Source organism: Colletotrichum navitas (assembly GCF_030913465.1).
Source record: "Colletotrichum navitas strain CBS 125086 chromosome Unknown LY79scaffold_31, whole genome shotgun sequence".
NCBI classification, from domain to species: Eukaryota; Fungi; Ascomycota; class Sordariomycetes; order Glomerellales; family Glomerellaceae; genus Colletotrichum; species Colletotrichum navitas.
The window spans coordinates 276,569-296,069 of record NW_026850577.1 but is presented as its reverse complement, the minus strand read 5'-3'; the positions used below and the strand labels follow the sequence as shown (position 1 = coordinate 296,069).

At 56.4% G+C, this 19,501-nt stretch overlaps 7 protein-coding genes across 7 annotated transcripts; 3 read left to right on the top strand and 4 right to left on the bottom strand.

The window, feature by feature from the left end:
- Positions 1 to 499: 499 nt before the first annotated feature.
- LY79DRAFT_649923 (ribosomal subunit 39S-domain-containing protein) lies at positions 500 to 2,429 on the bottom strand. Its single transcript, XM_060562529.1, has 2 exons — positions 1,292 to 2,429; positions 500 to 1,229 (listed from the first exon to the last, which is right to left on the bottom strand). Exons 1-2 carry the CDS (start codon positions 2,168 to 2,170, stop codon positions 903 to 905), a joined length of 1,206 nt encoding a protein of 401 aa, XP_060413972.1. The 5' UTR covers positions 2,171 to 2,429; the 3' UTR covers positions 500 to 902.
- A 107-nt stretch (positions 2,430 to 2,536) lies between these two features.
- Positions 2,537 to 3,068, top strand: LY79DRAFT_515851 (uncharacterized protein; the record flags this gene model as incomplete). The annotated part of the gene is made up of 2 exons (XM_060554762.1): positions 2,537 to 2,600; positions 2,680 to 3,068. The coding sequence occupies 2 exons, from the start codon at positions 2,537 to 2,539 to the stop codon at positions 3,066 to 3,068; spliced, it is 453 nt and encodes a 150-aa protein (XP_060413971.1).
- Positions 3,069 to 3,506: 438 nt separating this feature from the next.
- On the bottom strand, positions 3,507 to 5,086 carry LY79DRAFT_590436 (3-deoxy-7-phosphoheptulonate synthase; the record flags this gene model as incomplete). Its single annotated transcript, XM_060561155.1, has 3 exons — positions 3,507 to 3,823; positions 3,897 to 4,676; positions 5,035 to 5,086. 3 exons carry the CDS (start codon positions 5,084 to 5,086, stop codon positions 3,507 to 3,509), a joined length of 1,149 nt encoding a protein of 382 aa, XP_060413970.1.
- A 3,447-nt stretch (positions 5,087 to 8,533) lies between these two features.
- Positions 8,534 to 9,692, bottom strand: LY79DRAFT_554753 (uncharacterized protein). The gene has a single exon (XM_060557873.1). It carries the CDS (start codon positions 9,243 to 9,245, stop codon positions 8,697 to 8,699), a length of 549 nt encoding a protein of 182 aa, XP_060413969.1. The 5' UTR covers positions 9,246 to 9,692; the 3' UTR covers positions 8,534 to 8,696.
- Positions 9,693 to 11,829: 2,137 nt separating this feature from the next.
- LY79DRAFT_515919 (uncharacterized protein) lies at positions 11,830 to 12,934 on the top strand (the record flags this gene model as incomplete). The annotated part of the gene is made up of 2 exons (XM_060554770.1): positions 11,830 to 11,931; positions 12,002 to 12,934. 2 exons carry the CDS (start codon positions 11,830 to 11,832, stop codon positions 12,932 to 12,934), a joined length of 1,035 nt encoding a protein of 344 aa, XP_060413968.1.
- A 1,120-nt stretch (positions 12,935 to 14,054) lies between these two features.
- On the bottom strand, positions 14,055 to 16,393 carry LY79DRAFT_579947 (cytochrome oxidase c assembly-domain-containing protein; the record flags this gene model as incomplete). The annotated part of the gene is made up of 3 exons (XM_060560061.1): positions 14,055 to 14,617; positions 14,854 to 15,194; positions 16,377 to 16,393. 3 exons carry the CDS (start codon positions 16,391 to 16,393, stop codon positions 14,055 to 14,057), a joined length of 921 nt encoding a protein of 306 aa, XP_060413967.1.
- A 1,310-nt stretch (positions 16,394 to 17,703) lies between these two features.
- Positions 17,704 to 19,028, top strand: LY79DRAFT_669928 (ribosomal protein L13e; the record flags this gene model as incomplete). The annotated part of the gene is made up of 5 exons (XM_060563716.1): positions 17,704 to 17,709; positions 18,090 to 18,123; positions 18,210 to 18,256; positions 18,369 to 18,527; positions 18,633 to 19,028. 5 exons carry the CDS (start codon positions 17,704 to 17,706, stop codon positions 19,026 to 19,028), a joined length of 642 nt encoding a protein of 213 aa, XP_060413966.1.
- Positions 19,029 to 19,501: the final 473 nt, after the last annotated feature.

The window sequence follows — 19,501 nt, the reverse complement described above, 5'->3', positions numbered from 1 at the left end:
AATCAGTCATATGGAGAAGATGGCTTACGCGTATGAGTTCATGTCTTGTTCACGGGCCTGCGCAACTAATCGCCAGGATACGGTCATCGATGGCGATTGAGAAAAGATAGTCTTATTGGACGATGACAAGAGATCTAAACACAGTGAGTTGTGAAGAAGGCACGAGGGTTCTGGGCTTCCGTTCCCGGTCGATAGATATGCGTTGAAAGGACGTGAAAGAGTCGAGGGAAGGTGGTAAAGTAGAGAGGCGAGAAGATAAGGGAGGCAGAAGAAGGACGGAGCGATTGCAGGAGAGTTGGATGGAAGTTGGAAAATGGCAGAGGACGGCGACAAGTCATGGAATTGAGTGTGAGACTCCTGAAGGACGAGGGAAGGCGCGACCGGGCAAAGGTGCTCCTGCCTATTGAGGAGAATCTTCTTTCCACTCATAATAATCATCGCGTGCCCAGTACGTCTCTCCATGTACGGTTTTTTTCGAACATATCCTCTGTAAAATCGAAAGGGGATGAAGGTATTCCTGTTGGTTCTATCTATATTCCGTACAATTGCGAGAGACGATGGCGAATTATGGCAGCTGTGTAAAGTCAGACGGAGATTGGTGCAACAGGTAGTGACAAAGCTTCCACCAGGCCCCTTTCTGTATCGTCATAGCCAAATATCTCATATCCTCCCCCTCGCAAACAACAAGACTCATTCATGTGGTATCTCTTCAATCCATGAGCGCCCGTAGAACAAATGGCAGAGCAAGAATCGATGATATTCCATATGTTACACAGAGTACAATATCTGTACAAGCCTCTTCAATGCCGGACACAATCCTCACTTTTCTCCCATATTTGTTCTCCCTGCATTCATCCCCCTCTCGCCAACCCCCCCAGACCGAACTCCCGAACCAGCGCCGCTTACGTCCGGCCCTGAATCCATTTCTTCTGCACCGGCTTGGGCAGATGCTCATGGCCCGTGACTGGCAGGCCGCGCTTCTCGAGCTCCTGCGTGATGACCTTCCACCGGCCGACGGCCGTCTCCTTGTCGATGGGCGTGACGCGGCGGTCGTGGACGCGCACATTGGGCAGCTCGAGAAGCTCGCCGCGCTCGCGCACCGCGTCGGCCAGCTTTGTCGGCTTCGGCGGCTTGACGATGGTGCTGATGAGGTCCGCCACCGTCTTGACCTGGGCGAGCTTGGCGTCGTGGACGTGGTGGCCCGTCAGTTGGAAGACGCGCTTGTGGACCTGCGTTGCTTCCTGTTAGTGCGTCGTCGCCTTTGGGGACGCGGGGCTGTGATTGGACTTACGGCAAACTTGAAGCGCACGTCTTGCAGAGAGGCGCTCTTCCAGCTCGGGTCCCAATGCTTGATCTGCTCCTGGGCCTCCTCGGGCGTGAGGTAGGCCTCGGCCTCGGTCCCCTTGGACTCGATGGTGGCGACGCGGCCAATGGCAGCGGTCACCTCGGCGTCGCCTTGGAGAGCGAGGCTGCCGTCCTCCTGAGCGACCAGGCGCACCATCATCGCGCGGTTGAAGTTCTTGCGGCCGCCCTTGGCCCATGTGCCAGTCAGGTGGTCCGGCCGCGTGCCCTGGACAGCGAGCACCTCGACTACGGCCTGCCTGACCAGCGCCTCGCACACTGCTGCGTCGAGGACCTTGCCGCCCCGCGTGAACGTGACGTACTGGCTCTCCTTGCCCCATCGACCCTCCTGATCCCACCAGCCCTCGAGGCCGCCGATCTCCTCGAGCCCGTCGGCGGTCTGGGCCGGCACGTAGCCCTTGGCCTCACCCTCCTTCTCCGTCGGCGCCCACACGCGCGGGTTCTTGATCTTGCCTGTCAGTCGGCTGGTGACGTGCCTCCGCTCCCTGTCCGTCTTCTGCGTCTTGACGTGTTGCTGGGCGTCGGCCTCGTACGCCGCCAGCTCGGCCTCGGCCTCGGCGAGCTCGCGCTCAAGCTGCTGCTGCCGGAGGGCCTGCGACGACTCGGGCGTGTAGGGGTCCTCGGGGCCAGGGGCGTCGCCGCCTTTCCAGAGGGCCTTGCGGAGTCGGTTGTGCGTCGCAGGCGTCGTCGAGAGGGCTCGTCGTGCCGTCGCTTGGATGGGGAGGGTGGCGGGCGCGGCGGTACAGGTGCAATGCATCGGGGACACCGCGAGCAGGCCCGACTGCCGGAGACGTGGTACGCGGCGCATGATGGGCGGTTTTTGTTCGGGGAAGGGAACCTGGTTGTGAGGAAGTTTGGTGGTTTTTCCCTCCTTGACGTTACGGCACAATGTTGCCAGAGAGGGAGCTGCAAGTCTCCAATTGAACTTTTTTTGGATGCCGGGGGGCCGCGCTGGCGAATTAGAAACCGGAAAGCTTCAGCCACAGGAGTGCTGCCACAGCAGGGGTGTATTGCACGCAGCCGGGCCGAATGTGGCTCGTGCACGCCGTCACCTCTGGAGCCTCAGCCTTTGACGGCGACAACGTCAAATGGTTTTGGAGGAGAGAAAGAGAGAGAAATAGAGACTGTGTCGCAACGGGGAGACGAAGCAGTCCCGTTGACCAAACCAGACAATATGAACCGAATATCTCTACTTTTACTGCTTCTTTGCGGGCTGGTAGCGCTTGTCAGCGCAGATTGTCAGTCCTTCGTCGCTTCTCCTCCGTCCCCCAGTGATCAGCCACTCCTCGGAGGCCATTTACTAACATTTTCTCTAAGCAGCGCCGACATTCTGCAGATGTACTTGCTTCAAGAACAGCACCATCGTCGCCCTCGGGCCCCAACACCAGGACAATCAATCTGGCGGCGCCCCTTCCCGCCGCGCCGCGTCCTCGTCCTGCTCCCAGTGCACCAAAGCGTTCTGCCTCGCCAGCGGCATCAGCTTCTGCCGCGACGCCACTGAGGAGAACGTCCAGACCATGTGCTTTCAGCGTGACAGCAACAAGGACCGCGTCATCGTTTGGGGCTTCATCCTGGGCACCGCGGGCCTGCTGGGCTGGGCCGCGCTCAAGAGGGTCAACGAGCTGCGCGAGGGGAAGCGCGCGGCCGACGCTGCCAGGGCGGGAGCGGGGAGAGGAAATTACAACCCAGTGGCGACGCCGAGTTGATGTTGTCGACTGGTGTATGGGTTTTGGCGTTCCGGATGAATTTGGGGGAAGACTTGTGTTCACGAGCGAGGGGCCATGTACGAATGGCCACTTCACGACACAGATAGAGGCGTGCTGTCGACAAGTAGCAAGATAGAAGTGCTGAGTCATGTTTCGCAAAGCTATCTACCTCTATCCAGCGTCCCGGGCAGTCTTCGGCGACGAACCAGGAACGCAAGCATTCGTTACCCAAGCATCGTGACCATCAAACGCAAAAACCAATAACGTATAAAAAAAGACTTTTCTGTTTGCCCCTCCCCTCGGAATCATGCAAGTGCAACGCATATGTGTAGTATGTTCTTTTGTCCCGCCTAAATCGAGTCCTTTCTTCCCCTCTTGTACTATATCACCTCCCCGGCACTCTCAAACCTCGCTACCCTCCCACAACAGAGGACAGGTTTACTCCTCCTCGAGGTGGGTGACCTTGTGGGAGTCCTCGTTGTTTTTGGAGGAGCCGACGTTGCGCTCACGGCGGGCGCGGACGGCGGCGGCGAGGTCCTCGAGCACGCCGACGGTGGACTCCCAGTTGATGCAGGCATCGGTGATGCTGACGCCCTTCTTCAGGGCGGCGGGGCCCTCAGCGGGGACCTTCTGGTTGCCCTCGTTGATGTTGGACTCGATCATGACGCCGATGATGGAGGTCTCGCCTTCGCGCAGCTGGTCGCCGATGACGGCGGCGACCTTGGGCTGGTTGCGGTGGTCCTTGTTGGAGTTGCCTGGGAGGGGGCTGTTAGTCCGGGCGGTCCCATACATGCGTTTGGTCCATTCCCAACGAGGGAAGAAACGTACCGTGGGAGCAGTCGATCATGATAGCCTGCTTCTGGCCCTTCTTGTTGAGCGTGTCCTTGGCCTTTTGAACGTTCTCCTTGTCATAGTTGGGGCCGTATGAACCACCGCGGAGGATGACAAAGCCGTGCTCGTTGCCCTTTGTGCGGGTGATGGCGGCAAGGCCCTGCTTAGTGACACCCATGAAGTGATGCTTGGCGGCGGCGGCGCCGATGGCGTCGATGGCGACGCCGAGGTTGCCGTCGGTGCCGTTTTTGAAGCCGACGGGGAAGGACAGGCCGGAGGCGAGCTCGCGGTGGAGCTGGGACTCGGTGGTGCGGGCGCCGATGGCGCCGACGGAGATGAAGTCGGCAAGGAACTGCGGGGAGATGGTGTCGAGCATCTCGCTGGCGATGGGCATGCCGGCGGCGGTCAGGTCGCGGAAGAGCTGGCGGGAGATGCGGAGGCCCTTGTTGATCTTGAAGGTGGAGTCGATGTCCGGGTCGTTGATGAGGCCCTTCCAGCCGACGGTGGTGCGGGGCTTCTCGAGGTAGGCGCGCATGATGACGCAGAGGTCGCCCGAGAGGCGGGCAGCGAGGGCCTTGAGACGCTCGCAGTACTCAAGGGCGGTCGCGGGGTCGTGGAGCGAGCAGGGGCCGATGATGACGAGCAGGCGGTCATCGCGGCCCATGATGATGTCGACGGCCTCGTTGCGGCCCTTGACGACTGTCTGGAGGGCGGCATCCGTCATGGGGATCTCGGAGCTGAGGAGGGCGGGAGGGATCAGAGGGTCCTGTCCCAGGACTGGAGGGCGTGTTAGTTCATGGGCGTTTGGTCATGGTGACTGTGGCCGGCGGCGGTGTGAGTGAGTGAGTGGGTGAGAGTGTGAGTGAGCAGTGAGTGAGTTCAGGCGGGGGCGGGGTCAAGATTATAAGAGGCATAATTTGAATCGTACGAGACGGGCTCTGAATGCAGGTTGTCCGTCGTTAACTTGACGCCATTGTCTTGAGATGAAGTCGGATGCTTCAACAGCCTGAGTGGGGCAGAGGGAAGAACAGGGTCCCAAGGGTGAGTGGGATATCGGAGATGGGTGTGGGTTCAGTTCAAAATCCGGATCGGTAAAACTATGAGTTGAAATATCAGAAAAATCAAAGTGACTCACTTCTCACGTCGTCGGCCGCGAGGGGCTCATGCTCAAGGTCGAGACCGGGCATTTTGACTGTATATTCCACGAGAGTATCAAGAACTGTGCCGTCCGTCAGCCATTGCACCTCCAAAGTCTACCTACGGCACGGCGGCCCCGAGGCTCTTGGTCGCCCCTTGGGCGTCGGGTTTTGGTGGGTGCCTTTGATCGTGAGATGCGCGCCGCACCGCCGCCTGGCGTCCTAAAACGGTCGAGGGCGAAGCGGGCCAGACCGGGCGGCGGGAGCAGCCGGGTCCAAGACCAATCACGGGGAGGGAAGATAAGCTTACGCAGATGCTAGCGATAGAAACGAAGTTCTATCGGGCTGGGATTGGATCGGACTGGGTATCGTGTGGTGAATCTGTGCTGCTTGAGCCGTCGTTGACCGAGGAGTGGGAGGATGAATGTTCGTCCACAGGGGAAGGGGACAACCGGTAGTGGCCTTTTTGGGGAGGGGCTCGAGTGGGAGACTGGAGTTGGGCTAGGTGTGTGTGAGTGTGTGACTCAGAAAGTGGATTCTCACACTCGGGATAAAAAACGTAAAAATTGTTTGCCTTTTGCCTTTGTGTGCATCAGCAGTTTGATTCTGTCTGTTCCCCCCTTGTTCCCCTCTTCGGAGGTAGACCCGCCGACACAAACCAGAATCGAACAGGTTCCTCCTCTCTACAGTATTTCCTACCAGTACATATGGAAAGGGGACGAAGTGCCTCTCCGAACGCGGACGGGAACTGTGTGCAATATGCGGTGTAATGCGGCCAAACCAAGTAAGTGCTTACCTACGGTAAGGCGGCGGCAACGTCCCCGTGTGTTAGTCGAGTCTTGCCGTGATGACCTGTCAAATCCTTCGCTCCGACAGCGTCCTCACGGAGGGCAATATGTCAATTCCTATTATGCTTTGTGGGCTACTTTCTGATAGTGGTATCGGTGCAAACTCGGAGCTCCTCGACATCGCCAGGTTCACAGATAGCGGACGGCGATGGAGGGCTTGTCTGTCTGTTTTTTGTACATTGTATTTTTTTTCCCCCCCTCCCCTTGCTGTGACGCAGTGGATGGGGGGCATAAGAGTTCAAATGGAGGGGCCGATGGCGGGGCAGACATACAATGGATGTATGGAGAGGGTCCTGGAGGTAATCCGCCACTAGGATGGATGTCTTTTCTCCCTGCCTTTTTTTTTTTTCTCTCTTTTTCTTTTTTCCAACCTCCTCGTGGTCAGATAGACAGAAATTTAACGTCCAAAACTGTAGAATCGTGCGGGACTGGATGAACAAATGCGTATATGAGAAGAAACGAAGCCTACCTAGACAGATAAATGTTGGTGGCCTTGCACTGATATGAGACGCCGTTGAACCCCTCTGTGGGTATCTTCTTGTGGGAATGGAAAAAAACAGACGAGAGGAAAACCCCAGGAGCAATAGAGCGCGTTTCATTGGCCAATTGGTCCCCTCGTATCCATCCACCGGCCCCTCCCCGAGGTAAGTGCCGGTATTGGTCTACACCTTCCTCGGTGAACCCTTCGTGCGCCTGCTTGAAAGCAGTAGCGACCGGAGATTGGGGAGGTACCCTCTTTCCTCCGAAGGACGGCATCTTTTTCGACAACACACATATCACTCGTCAACATCAACAACGCTGTAACTCGGCAATGGTTCGAAAAGAAAAGAAAGAAAGGAAAAGAACAAGGCCCAATGCCCTGAAGCACCGCCGCACGGCGCAGCGCGCACTCGACCACCGGACGCGAACAACATGAAACGCAGCTGGACCCGGTCCGCCTCCGATGGACCTGGGCATCTTGGGTTTGGGGAGAGAAAGGGGGGGGGGGGGAGGGAGAGAGAGGGAGAGAGAAAGAGAGAGAGAGAGAGAGAGAAAGACGCTGAGAGAGCTGAGACGGAAGGAAACTGAGGCGAGAGATTGACGACTCGGATCTGTTTCGCAGATCACCTCGGGACTATATTCATATTGCTAAACGTAGCATCATTTACTCAACGCTGTCGACTCAAGGCAGGTAGATGAGAGGAAGAAGAGACCAAGAGTGAGGTGATATTTTCTTGGCTCGCGGCATTCTCGATTGACGGGTCCGAGGGTTCGAGACTTTCCGGCTTTCTTGCCCCTCGTCGAGGATGTTCTTCCAATGCCGTTGGAGCCGTGGTCCTAAACTCGTGCCAATATTGCGGGTACGCGCGTCAGTCCTCTCAGCTCAGTTCACTTCGGCTATCCGGAAGCCGTGGCAGAATGACAACTTTTTTCCTCATGCTGAACGCGACCTCGCTCACAGGTATGTCGTTGGTCTGTGGTTAATACTGACTGGCCAACTGACTAATAGCAGCTACCCACGGTCACAGTCAAGCCCCTTCTAGGAACGTCAAAGCTTCGATGTGAGGCTGTTGGCAGCCGCTACCCTTCCCCTCCACGTGTCCCTCGTACGAGTTCACGTTGATGGGAGCACCGGAAGGCTGTGCGATACATCCTGTCCGGTCAAGACGGCCAGTCTCAACCTTTGCCTCTTTCGAGCGAAAGTAGTAGCGGGCGACTCGTGTAGGGAGCGAGCCCTTATGCAGTCACCCAGTGCTGTCCGGTGCACGTACGGGGTCCCTGACGACGCGGATGGGCAGGGAGGAAAAGGTGTTTACCAAAGTCCCAACAGCCCACGGACAACAGCGCTAAGGTGCGTAGCCAAGACAGAGCCTCATAGGGGACCGCACAGGTACAATAACACGAAAACACGCTATAATAGCTATCATGCCTAATACTCAACACAAAGGAAGCTTTCTGGATGGAAACACTGTACCGTGGGATCTGACAGCACTCGACCTCGCAGACCAATCCCAGATGGCACCGTGACGGCGGTTACAGGGGGCAGTAGCGCGTGCACCCCGGAGGGGGGGGATCTTCAACCTGGATTGGGGGGACGATGAGACACTCGGTACCGCATACGACGTTGATTATCCACAGCTCACCGAAACTTGGGAGGGAGGGCACATCACCCCGGCTCAGCATTCTTTTTCTTTTTTTCTTGCCTTTTTTTGCTTGGCGACCATCTTCGCCCAGGGTTTACTTACCCGCAGGCTACGGAACTTCTTGCCCGTTGGAATCCGCTGTTCCGTGCCCGCGCTCGATTGTTGGCCTCGAGACTCACTCGGGGCTGTGCGTCGGGCGTTGACGCAAATAGTTTTCATTGTGATGTTCGGAGCAACGACACAGAGGCTAACATTCTGGGCCGCTCGAGATACGGATGACCTGAGAGCGGCCGCAACGCGAATCAAGGCCGGCGGCTTATTGTTCCAGTGGAGCCGGAAGGGATGTCATGTGATACCGGGGGCCCCTTCTTTCGAGTAAGGTTGATAGTGGTAAGAACTTGCGCGCCTTGGGGGGTTGAGGGGAGGAGAAGTAGTGATGGGCCAGCCTCTGCTTATTCGCGAACTGGTACGTAGTACATGACGTGGCGAACGACCCCGATATCGCGTCACCGCTCCCGTCGAAGGACAGAGCCGAAAGGCCACGGTGAGCCCATAAACAAACCCGACATCTAGTGAATAAAACGACATCCAGTAACCCCGACGAGTGCGTGAGATCGTCCACTCCCGTGCCCCCCCTCAGCAATGCAATGTCATCAAAGCTCGCCTCCTATCCTAGCTATCGCCCCCTCATTAAGCATGTCGTAGGCGGCGAGAGAGAGAGAGAAGAGGGGGAGGGGAGGTGAGAGAAGGAGAGAGAAGGGGCTCGGGGCTCAAACTCCCTTTGAGCACTATCCACCCAACAGCCCCCAATTCATCCCACCACACCCCCCAGCATCTCATGAAGCATTTCTGAAACCAGTCCTCACCACCGCCACCAACACTATCTCCTCCTCCTTCTCCTCCTTCTCGACGGCGATGTCCACAGGCAGGCAAGCAGCCAGGCAGCCAAGGCCTCCCAATGTGACGTGCCATCACAGTATACCCATGCGGAACGAACTGGCAAATCGCCATCTGGGTGCAACGAGAGCAAAGGGCAACGTCCATCCGTCCACCCCCCTTCCCTCCGCCCTGTATAGCGATGCCTGCTCTCTCGTCCTCGGGCGAACGCCCTTTCCTGCGCGAGTATGCCGAGCGCGGTGCGGGCCCGGCCAGGCGTCGGCCCCGGTCGGATCCATTGCTGGCCTCGGCGGCCCGTTGGGAGAGTGTGGGTGTGCAGCAGCAGAGCGAAGTGCCCGTCATGGACAGAGACACACACGGGGTACCCAGCAGGAGCAAGACGTCAGGTGAGGGGGCGGGGAGGGGGAAGAATAGGAGAGGAGGTAATGGTCTCCGGGGTGGGTTATTTCTGCACACGAATAGGAGGGATATCCCTCGACAACAGAGACGACAGCGACAACGACGACGACAACGGCGGGCGTCGCCGGCGAGGCGTGATCCCAGTCGTTCGGGAGGAGAGCCCTTTGGTCGCCCTCTTTCGTTTCTAAAGCTCCCCTGTCCTATATCGCCCAGGCCAGGCCTTGGATAACGCCTCAACTCCTTTATTTTTTCTTTCTTATTTTTTCTCTTCTTCTTCTTCTTTTCTGCTTTTATACCCTACGTCGCCGATATGATCCTCCCGACGTCGACGGCCGTTAGTTCCCAAACTACTATTTCCCTATTCTCCGGTCTCCAACTGGACCCCCCCCCCCCCCCCCGCCCCCCTTACCTTCTCTCCCCCCTTACTTGCCCTGGTGCTCGTGTGACGTTGCCGCCTGTCGCAGGTTTCGCTATATTGATTGGCCTGTTCGTAACTGGAAGGGTGGGGGGGGGGGGTTCCGTCGTGGCCCTCCGTCTTCCTCCTCGGCGAGTCGCAAGCTTTTCTTGGCTTCTCTGGCGTTTTGAACACTTGGCCCTGGCTGTGGGCTGACGCCCGCTGCTCGGACTTGGGTCTACTTGGTTGTCTTGGTTTTCTTCTCCTTTTTTACTTATTATGTTAGAACCTGGGGTCTCTCCCTGGACCCGACCGCATTAAGTTGTGTCCATGTACTGCAGCCGACTAGGTTTCTCGAAGCTGTCAAAGAGTGAGTTACGCCAGGTGCCAAGTACTTTTGTACTCGTCGTTCTTTTCGAGGCCATTCCAGGGCTGCGAATCGTGACGCGAATCAACGCGAATCAACGCGAACCTGCGCATCTCTTTCAACAGCCTGACGTCGTCGTTGCGTTCCTGGAATAAAACAGGCTGGAGTAGAATCAAGGATTGAAACCCCCACTGTCGGTTTGAATTCCAGCAGAGTGGGTGGAACTAGCGCCCTCAGTCCCCTAAACCGTTGGTCCGGGAAGAACCTTGAAGGGTCTGGACTTGTCCTTATCCGGGTGTTTTCTTTCTTTCTTTTTTTTCTCTCTCTCTCCCCCCTCCCCCTAGCCTTAGCCATCATAGTATTTTTTTTTTTATTTTTTTTTTTTTCGTTTTTTACTTCCACCGGTGCTTTGGCTTCCCGCTCGGGGACCCTTTCTCTCTGTGTGTGTGTGTGTGTTTGTCTCTCTCTCTATCTTCTACCTTCTGGTAGGTGCGTCGAGTGTCTGTCTATCTTTTTCCCTTTGTGGCGTGTGACAGGCTACAGCAGCTTTTTTTTGGTGTGTTGTGTCTGATCTGGCGTCGCCGGGTTCTTGTGTGTTTTTTTACTTTATTGTATTTTGCCTCCATTCCCCCCATTTGGCCCATCGTGTTTTCCCCGGCTCACTTTATCTGCGACCACTCGCCTCCCGACATTCGATTCTGGCTTGCCTCGTTCTTCTCTTCTCTCTTCCCTTTTTTGCCTCTCTCTCCCTCTCTTTTCCCTTTCCATCCGCTATCATACTTCCTCAGATACAGTGTCATTGGCATTGACATCCACAACGATCGTCACCCGGCATCAATAATCAAAAAGGGTGAGAGAAACAAGATAAAAAAAAGGGAATAATCTGAACGGACGCAGGTCCATCCTGGCTGATCGACCGGAACAACTCAAGTCGCGATCTCGCGTCAACTGCCTCTGGGGAAAGGATATTGCAACTGCAGCTAGCCAGCAACCCGCAATCTGCAGTCTGTCGAGTGCTCGCTAGCTCAGGCAGAGTTTGCGACTTACACGCGTCGTCCGTCGTTCTCACTAGGAGCACGCAACCTCGGCCTCGGCCTCGCCTCTTCCTTTCCGTCTCCTCAGCTCAGCCTCTCCAGGACCCAAAGAATCCCAGCATCAATCGACTGCTACCTACCTCAGTTACTACCTAATTCGACAACACGCCATCGAGCATCACCGTAGGGAGGTGCTGACTGGGCCGACTCGTGGGAACTACGGGGCAATTACAACCCCCCTTGCACCCTGTCGCAATCTGCACCCGCACCCGCCCGCACGCACACCTGCCACTCACACCCACCAACCCCCCACCCCACCCCCCCTGGCACTATTCAGTCCGGGGCAACTTAGCAGCCTGTGCACCTCCAACTTTCCCCCCAGCGCCTGCGCACCACCATCGCCACCACTACCACCTCCTCCTCCTCCTCATCCAGCCACGGACACCTTGACGGCACAGTTGGCACCATCCTCCCATCGTCAGTGCATCTTTTCTTTCTCCTCTTTCCAACCCTACCGACGGCCCGGACACTGCACAGCTCTGTCCGTCACATTCCTCTCTCGACCTGCCATCGCTAGCTGCCGCGCTTGTCCCTCTGACATCTGCAATCGACCGTCGCGCTTCTATACTATACTGCATACTACACCACATACTACACAGCAGATACCCGTAGCTTTCTCTCCCCGCCGTTACCGCCGCCGTTACCGCCGCCGTCGCCGCTGCTGCTTTCACCATGTTCGGCACCCAGCACTACATGGACCTCTCCAGGAAAAGAAGCCGCGATGACGACGACGACCTACACAATGGCGCTCTCAGCTTCGCTGAACACAGAAACGTATGTCGCTGCCTTGCATACCCGCTCCTCCCGTTTTGCCCAGAGCACCCCCGCTGACTTCTCTCGGCAGAAACGCATCCAGTGCCTCCCCCTCCGAACCTCGCCCAATTCTTCAAAGCGCTGGTCGGCGCCCATGATGCCTCTCAACTCCGTTTCCTGCACCCTGACACCAGGCGACTCTGACTCGGAAGAGCAGCCCAAGTCGCGCTTTTCGCCCTGGTCCTCCTCTTCCGGTCCCATGTCCTGCCAGCCGTCGCCCTGGGGCCCTGCCGAGTCCGACTGCGACATGGACATGATGGACACAATGTCGCCGCCGCCCCTGCCCCAACAGCAACAACAGCAGAGCCAGCAGCTCATCCATTCAGACGAGCACTCGTCGGCCAACGGCCGTATGCCGACGCCCATCCAACCAAGCTTCGCTGCTCAGGTTCGGGGTGGCGCTTGGGGAGGTCCCGGACCCGCAGTGAGCCATCTTAGTGGCGTCGTCAACATGGGCCACATGCACGCCGGTTTCGGCGCCGACCAATCCCGCTGCATCCCCCGCAGCATGGACGCCGCCGACGACTGGCACGCCGTCCAGAACCGCCGACTGCCCTCGCCCATTAGCGAGGGCGAGGACTCTAGCAGCTACCCCGGCAGCGGGAGCCTGAGCCCCCCGGGCATGGTCCTCGACAACGGCTTCCCCTCCAACCTCACCATGCGTCTGGAGCAGTCGTCTCTCGACGGCCACGGCCACGGCCACCATGATATGGGCATGATGGAGGTCGAGGATCACCACTGCATGGTAGGCGACACCACGACCGATTCGGCGCCTACCGAGACCACGTCGGCCCCGGCGACGCCCTCGCCCGGCCGCAGAGGCCACATCCGGTCGAGGCATACTGTCAACTCATGGACCTGGCAGCCCGGCATGAAGAAGAGTTTCAGCATCGGCTACCGTGCCGACTGCGAAAAGTGCCGCCTCAAGGTTCCAGGCCACTTCAACCATATTGTCGTCTCGTAGAGGAGACGACGCGCCTATTTTGACAGACGAACTAGGTAGAGCCGGGGCAGTTCCATCCAGCCTCGGAATAATTGCAACAAGGACAACGAGAACAAGAGAGAAAAGAGGAGCAGGCGGGATTGGAAGACTGGAGCGCGATTGGCATCATGATTACAAAAAGTCGATGTGTTTTTAGTCGTCCATAGTCATGGACTAGGGCGCGCAGCAAGCTTCTGCTTTTTTTTCACGGCGTTTTCTGATTTCGGCGGACGTTTTGCCAGAGACACGGGCGTCTTGGTTGAGGAGAGGGGGGGACGGTAATACCATACTCAGCGCACATATTTCCACTCGCTCAGGGCCTAGAGAGGCAAGCTCTTCTTTTTCTATGCATAATTGGGGGGGTTGGGAAGAGCCGGCCGGACCCGGCGCGGCCGACGGAGGTTCGGTGGGTGAGATCGTGTTTTTCGAAGCGTTTCCCTCGTGAAGGGCAACTGTACATAATACCCGTCCAGGAAGGACAGAATCGAAGTGGCGATGACGCCAGCAGTTTTCACGGCACTCAAATATCCTGATCCAATAAGTCTTGAACAATGCATAAACAAAAAAAAGTGAGGGAAAGAGAGAGAGAGAGAGATGAGGGTAATGTTTTAGTTTTTGGTTTTTTCCTTCCGCATGCAATAATTTGCTAAAAACCCGGACGCCGTCTAATGCACATCCAGTCAGTCTACACTTATGATACACCTGTGGCGCCTTTCGTCCACCTCGGCCCTGCCATCTGGGCTGCAACCTCGAGACGTTCCCGCAGCCCTCGGCCGTATGTTGGGGGGGGGGGGTGCGGGCTCACACCCATTTCCACCAAGGTTTTTTTGCCTTGTTCTCTTTCTATGCACCGATATCGTCGCAGTACCAACACCAAACCCCGCAGACGCGCGCTCTCTCTCTCTCTCTCTCTCTCTCTCTCTCTCTCTCTCTCTCTCTGATTCGTATTATAACAGACAGGGGTTGGAGGGAAACATGTCACCCGTCTCCGCGCCGACAGAAACTCCTCTGCCGTGCAGAAGAGGCATCGACAGGGGATGACGGAGACAGAGGAATCACTTTCAGATAGGGAAGGGGGTGGGTAGCAAAACGGAACGGACGTCTACCACCAACCATTCTTCTCAACCTTCTTCTCCTCCTGCGGCAGGCCGAGCTGGTCCAGCGCGCCGCCCCGCCTCTGGTTCTCCCGCTCACGCTCAAAGGCCGCCTTGGCCTTGTCCTGGAGGAGCTCCTTGCTCTCTTGGATGGTACCCCTGGCCTGGTCGGGCTTGGCCGAGGATGACCCAAAGGGCCACCAGCTGCTGCTCTTCTGCGCGGCGGGCGCGGACGATTCGGCTTCAGGGGCGGCGGCGAACGACGAGTCTGGTGTTAACGGCTGCTGCTGCTGGTGCCCGCCCTTGCCAAAGATCTTCTCGGCCTGGGTGGTGACGGTGGGCGCGGACAGCAGGGGCGGGAGGCGGACGCCGGTCTCGCGGGCGCGGGCGTTGGCCTCCTCGACGAGGGTGACCTGGGCGTCGGTGGCGGTGCCGTTGATGAAGGCGAGGCGGGCGGCGGCGAGCGAGTCCTCCTCCATGCGACGTTGGGCCTCGATGAAGTCGGCGCGGCGCTGCTTATTGTACGTCACCATGTCGTAGACGGAATAGACGGAGATGAGGCCGGCGATGGCTGTTGGGGGGGGGGGGGGGGGAAGAATTGATTAGCCTTCTAGTCCTCAATAGTTTCGTCAACTTGTAATTGTGTCCCTCCCCCTTTTTTTCTTCTGTTCTCTCTCCTTCTGACAACCACTGAGTGGCAACTCGGTGATCCGATTCAAGGACGGTAAGAAAGAGCTGTATGTGCCCCGATACAAAGGGGGGGATGGAACGGACGGGAAAGAGAAAAAAAACAACAAGGGAACGTACCCGTGAAGCCGACCAGGCCGAGGACGGTGAACTTGTGCGCAAAGTCGAAGAAGCGACGGCTGCCGCCGATGACGCGGTCGACGCTCGACTTCTGCGCGGCGCGCGCGGCCTCGTGGGCGGCACGGAGACGGCGGACGCGCTCCTCGGGGGACTCACCCGGCGGCCGGCCGGGGACCCGGGGAGGAGGGTGTGGTGACGAGGTCGGGGCGGCCGCGGCGGCAGCTGTCCCCGTCGCACCCGTCGTCATCGTCGTCGTCGTCAATGTGGGAGAACTCTTGGAGGCGGCGTGCGGGGTGGTCGAGGTGAAGCGCGTTGCGTCCGAGGCGCTCCGTGGGCCTAGCCTGGATGCCATTGTTCGTTTTTTTTTTTTTGTCGGTCCGTTCGGTTTCTCGTCTTCGCTTGTCGACGTTCCGGGAATGAAATGTGAGGAAAACGCGAGAGGCGGGCTTTTTCGCGGCAGGAAGCAGTTGGCAGGGGGGGGTGCTTCGTCGTCGTCGGCGTCGTCGTCGATTTTGCTTCGCAGGTTCGCGGGTTCCCGAGCACGGGGCAAACGGGATGGATGAGCCTTGTCACTGAGATTTTTCGGGAGCTCCTCTGCGAATTGGATCGAGGTGCCCCACTAATTGCGACATGCATGCTGTGTTTTTTTGGGAAGGCGTTTTCATTGGTGCGGACTCTCCCGTGGGGGTCACGAGGCTATGGAGCTGGGGGGGGGGAGCTCTCTTTTGGGCGGGCAGCTGCGGGCAGCTGAAGGGAGGAGTGCTGCTGTGAAGCTGGAAATGGTGCGCAGTTGTTGTGCAAGTTCGAGATCGAGGTTGGTCGCGGCAATGCTGGTGCCGTGCTTTTTCCTGAAGAGAGTCGACAAATTTTTGATTGAATAGAATTCCTTTCATTTCGTCTGCGGTATGAATGACAGAGAACCAAGACTGAATGAGGCCTTCGATGCACGCTGTTTTGGCATCTATTTTTACTTCAGACTGACCAACATTGCGAGGCTTGGTCCGTAGTCTCAACGCCATTTACCGTTCTGTTTTACTCAATAACTGATAACAGAAGCCGGGTTCAGTTATTGATGCACCATGAGACCCATAAGAAGAGAAGCCCACGGGTACCTAATCACCTGCCGCCCTCCACGTTTATAGTATCAGCCGGGAAAAGCTCAAACAAAAGTGCAAATAGCCTGGCCGATGCTGACAGGTATAGTCGTGGTGATCTCAAGTGTAGTTTCGAAGGTACTTCAAATGTATTTAAGATGTTAAGCTCATTCTTGTGGTAAATTGCGCTTCTACAGTCATGTCGATCTGGTTTTTTGTGTTGCATCTGGGAAGCAAAACTGGCTTTGTGATGATGAAAGCCTAGTATGAATAAAGCCTTTTCTTCAAGTCACTTCTAAGATACTGAACTCATTTTCTTGTAACAACATCTTGCTTATGTGAAGCCCTGCCCCATTACCAATGTCCACTTGGAGCATTCAAGTTAGTTAAAATGATGTGTGGCTTCTGTGTAAGGCTCATCAGACTTACTCTCCGAATGCAGACATGGTGTATTAGAGCCTTTTCATTTCACGGAAACAACCTTACAGCCGCCTAAACTATGCAGAGTTTAGGTATAAAAGTGGAACGTTCGTTGACGTTTGCAGAGGATAGTGCATTGCCGCATGACTTTCTGTTCTCATTATATTATTACTACCGACTAGGCATAAATGGATGAATGGTATTCACGACGTGTACTTGCAAAGAGAATATCGCTTGTTTCTCGAGATAAACCTGTTACGTATGGGTGGCCCTCGTTAAATACGGCTGATGGGTATGTCTACGCCTGCAAGGCTTTCCCGTACACTCCTTGTTGACGACAGCGTGATTCTAATATTCACCTGTTTCACTATCCGAGGAGTATTAAAATGAATCAGGAAGTTGCACATACGAGATATTTATTCAAGGTATTTTGAGGTATTGTTAAATTAACTTTGTTGACTAGGGGGTTTTGATCTCAATTGTGTGGCTTTTCCTGCGGAGATAGATGGTTATGCTCCTTTTATTGTACAATATATATCCCCGGTGTCTTTTTCGGTATATTAACGACGTGATCGATTAATCCTGTTGTATCTCGCGGCACAGCTCGAAGAATGAGGTGAGAATATGGAAACTTGAAGCTATCTGCCTCCCATTTCTGGTGTCCTAGGCAGACTATGATAGTTTGATCATGTCATTTCGACTGTATTTGGACAATTGCGAAGGCAACTCTTAACGATGTTGTACACTGCACGAAAATACTACGAAAAACTCCTTCATGTATCTGCACGAGGCAGACAACATAATTGGAAAAAAGGTATGCAACACGATTTTCACCCACGATGGCCCCAAAGTGCGGTTGAGAGTGGTCATCTCGTGATACACTCAATCAGTACCAAATCACGTGCAAGCTGACCTAATGGCCTTGGGCCAGTGGCTACCAGCCCGCTGCCCCACCCTTTCTGGCAAAAGGTGCTTGGGTGCCTCTCTGCTCTCATTCTTGGTTTGCAGACGTGCCATTGGTGTTACTGGACGACATGGGTTCAACTGTAGCTTCAGTGTAGAGGTGTTGCCAACATCTCCCAGTGCTACGGGTCAGGTTGTCCATCGGCCTGGTCCAGCAAGCATACTTTGTGCTATATTGTCATGGGTTCATCGAGATGAGAGCAGCATGGAACGATTCGCCTTGAATTCAAGAAGACAGAAAATAACACACTCAGTTTCATAACATAACCGATTACGTGTTGGCTGATATGTGAAGGGCTTGCAAGCAGCCTCAACCCGTAAGACGCAGATTAGTGAGTCGCGAGCTGCATACCTACCCCGCGAGTACGCGAGTATGCAAGTACGTACCGAGACCCAGCTGCAGAGATTGCAGGCGCCCTAGCCACACCAACCGTTGCGGGCGTGCCGGAACATGGTTCGGCCGTCGCCTATGCGTGGCCGCCACGACAGGTGGACCCCACCGCCCAATCAACAATTGCGTCCAGTACGTACCTTGCCTCGTAGGGTTTGCATGCCCTTCTTTGAGATTTTGACTCGTCCCTTCCCAGGAAATCTTGAAGCGTTCAGCAGCATCTCGACGACGGCCCATCCGGACTACTAACCCCCTTGATCGCGCAATACAGGCACAATGGTACGTCGATACGCGTCCCCGATACATGCTCGCCGTCGACGGCATCGCATCGCATCGCAGGAATACTGACATTGTGTTTTTTCTTCCAGGCGATCGCACACAACCAGCAGATCCCCCACAACCGTGAGCACCTCCTCCCCGCGACAAGCGACGACGACGACGACTACTTGATTCCCCGAGACACTCTGGACTGACACCTTTACCAACAGACTTCCGCAAGGATTGGCAGCGCCGGGTCCGGACGCACTTCGACCAGGTATGATTATTTTGCGCAGGATCACCAACCCACCCCCCTCGGGAAAAGGATGGGAAGAAAATCTTTTTTCGGAATTGGGAAAAGCAGGATCTGACTTGGAACATTACAACAGGCCGGCAAGAAGCACAGCCGCCGTGTCGCCCGCCAGGCCAAGGCTGCTAAGGTCGCTCCCCGTCCCACCGACCTTCTCCGCCCGATCGTGAGATGCCCTACGATCCGCTACAACCGCAAGGTCCGTGCCGGCCGCGGTTTCTCCCTCGACGAGCTTAAGGTACGAATCTTTTTTCCGGAGGACGATGGTGGATGAGGTGGATGAGAAGGTGGCACAGCTTGTGTGCATGCACAGAACGACGAGTCCTAACCGTTTGACCACTAGGCCGCCGGTATCCCCCGCCTCTACGCTCCCACCATCGGTATCGCCGTCGATGGCCGCCGCAAGAACCTGAGCGAGGAGTCCCTTGCCGCCAACGTGGCCCGCCTCAAGGCCTACAAGGAGCGCCTCGTCGTCTTCCCCCGCCGCTCCAACAAGGTCAAGCAGGGCGACTCCAAGGTCGACCTCGCCAGCACCGAGACCGTCCAGAACCTCGCCAACGCCCTCCCCATCGAGAAGGTTGCCTCCGGCTTCTCCGAGATCTCCAAGTCCGACGTTCCCAAGCCCGTCGAGGGCGGCGCCTACCGCAAGCTCCGCCTGGCGAGAAGCGAGGCTCGCAACCTGGGCAAGCGCGAGAAGCGTGCCCGCGACGCGGCCGAGGCCGAGGCTGCCAAGAAATAAACGCACGTCTCAGCCTCTGCTACCACCGCTGCTGCTGCTCTGCTATCGTCTCTTGTGGTGTCGGGGGGCGGTTTTGTTCGATGCTGCGGCTAGTGCAGCTGAACTGCATGGATATGGGTTTTTCGGCTGCTGCTTTCGACACGTTAAAAAACGCTTTCGAGGAAGGGATAAAAGTTCTTCGGAAGTCGGGTTTGTCTTCTGGCCTGGCGTGGGTTCAGTGGAAATGAGAGATACACACTCAGGACAAGGTCATAAAGAAACTATTGCATTGATCACACCCGCCTGTGTCGGTTGACCGCCCCCCCTCCCCCTCTCTCCCCCCCAGCTCGTCGCAAGACGGGTTTTAGGAAGACGCATCGTACGAAAACGACGTGACGTGTATCATGGGTCAAGGTGACAGGAGTAGACTAAGGATTGATTCGATTGCTTTCATTTTCCACTCGCGCGTGCCTTCCTGTCCCCCGTGAATGGTG

Coding starts and splice junctions, on each gene's coding strand:
- LY79DRAFT_649923 (XM_060562529.1), bottom strand. CDS start 2,170: ATGCGCCGCGTACCACGTCTCCGGCAGTCGGGCCTGCTCGCGGTGTCC. Junction 1,230..1,291: donor ACGTGCGCTTCAAGTTTGCC/GTAAGTCCAATC, acceptor GAAGCAACGCAG/GTCCACAAGCGCGTCTTCCA.
- LY79DRAFT_554753 (XM_060557873.1), bottom strand. CDS start 9,245: ATGACGGGCACTTCGCTCTGCTGCTGCACACCCACACTCTCCCAACGG.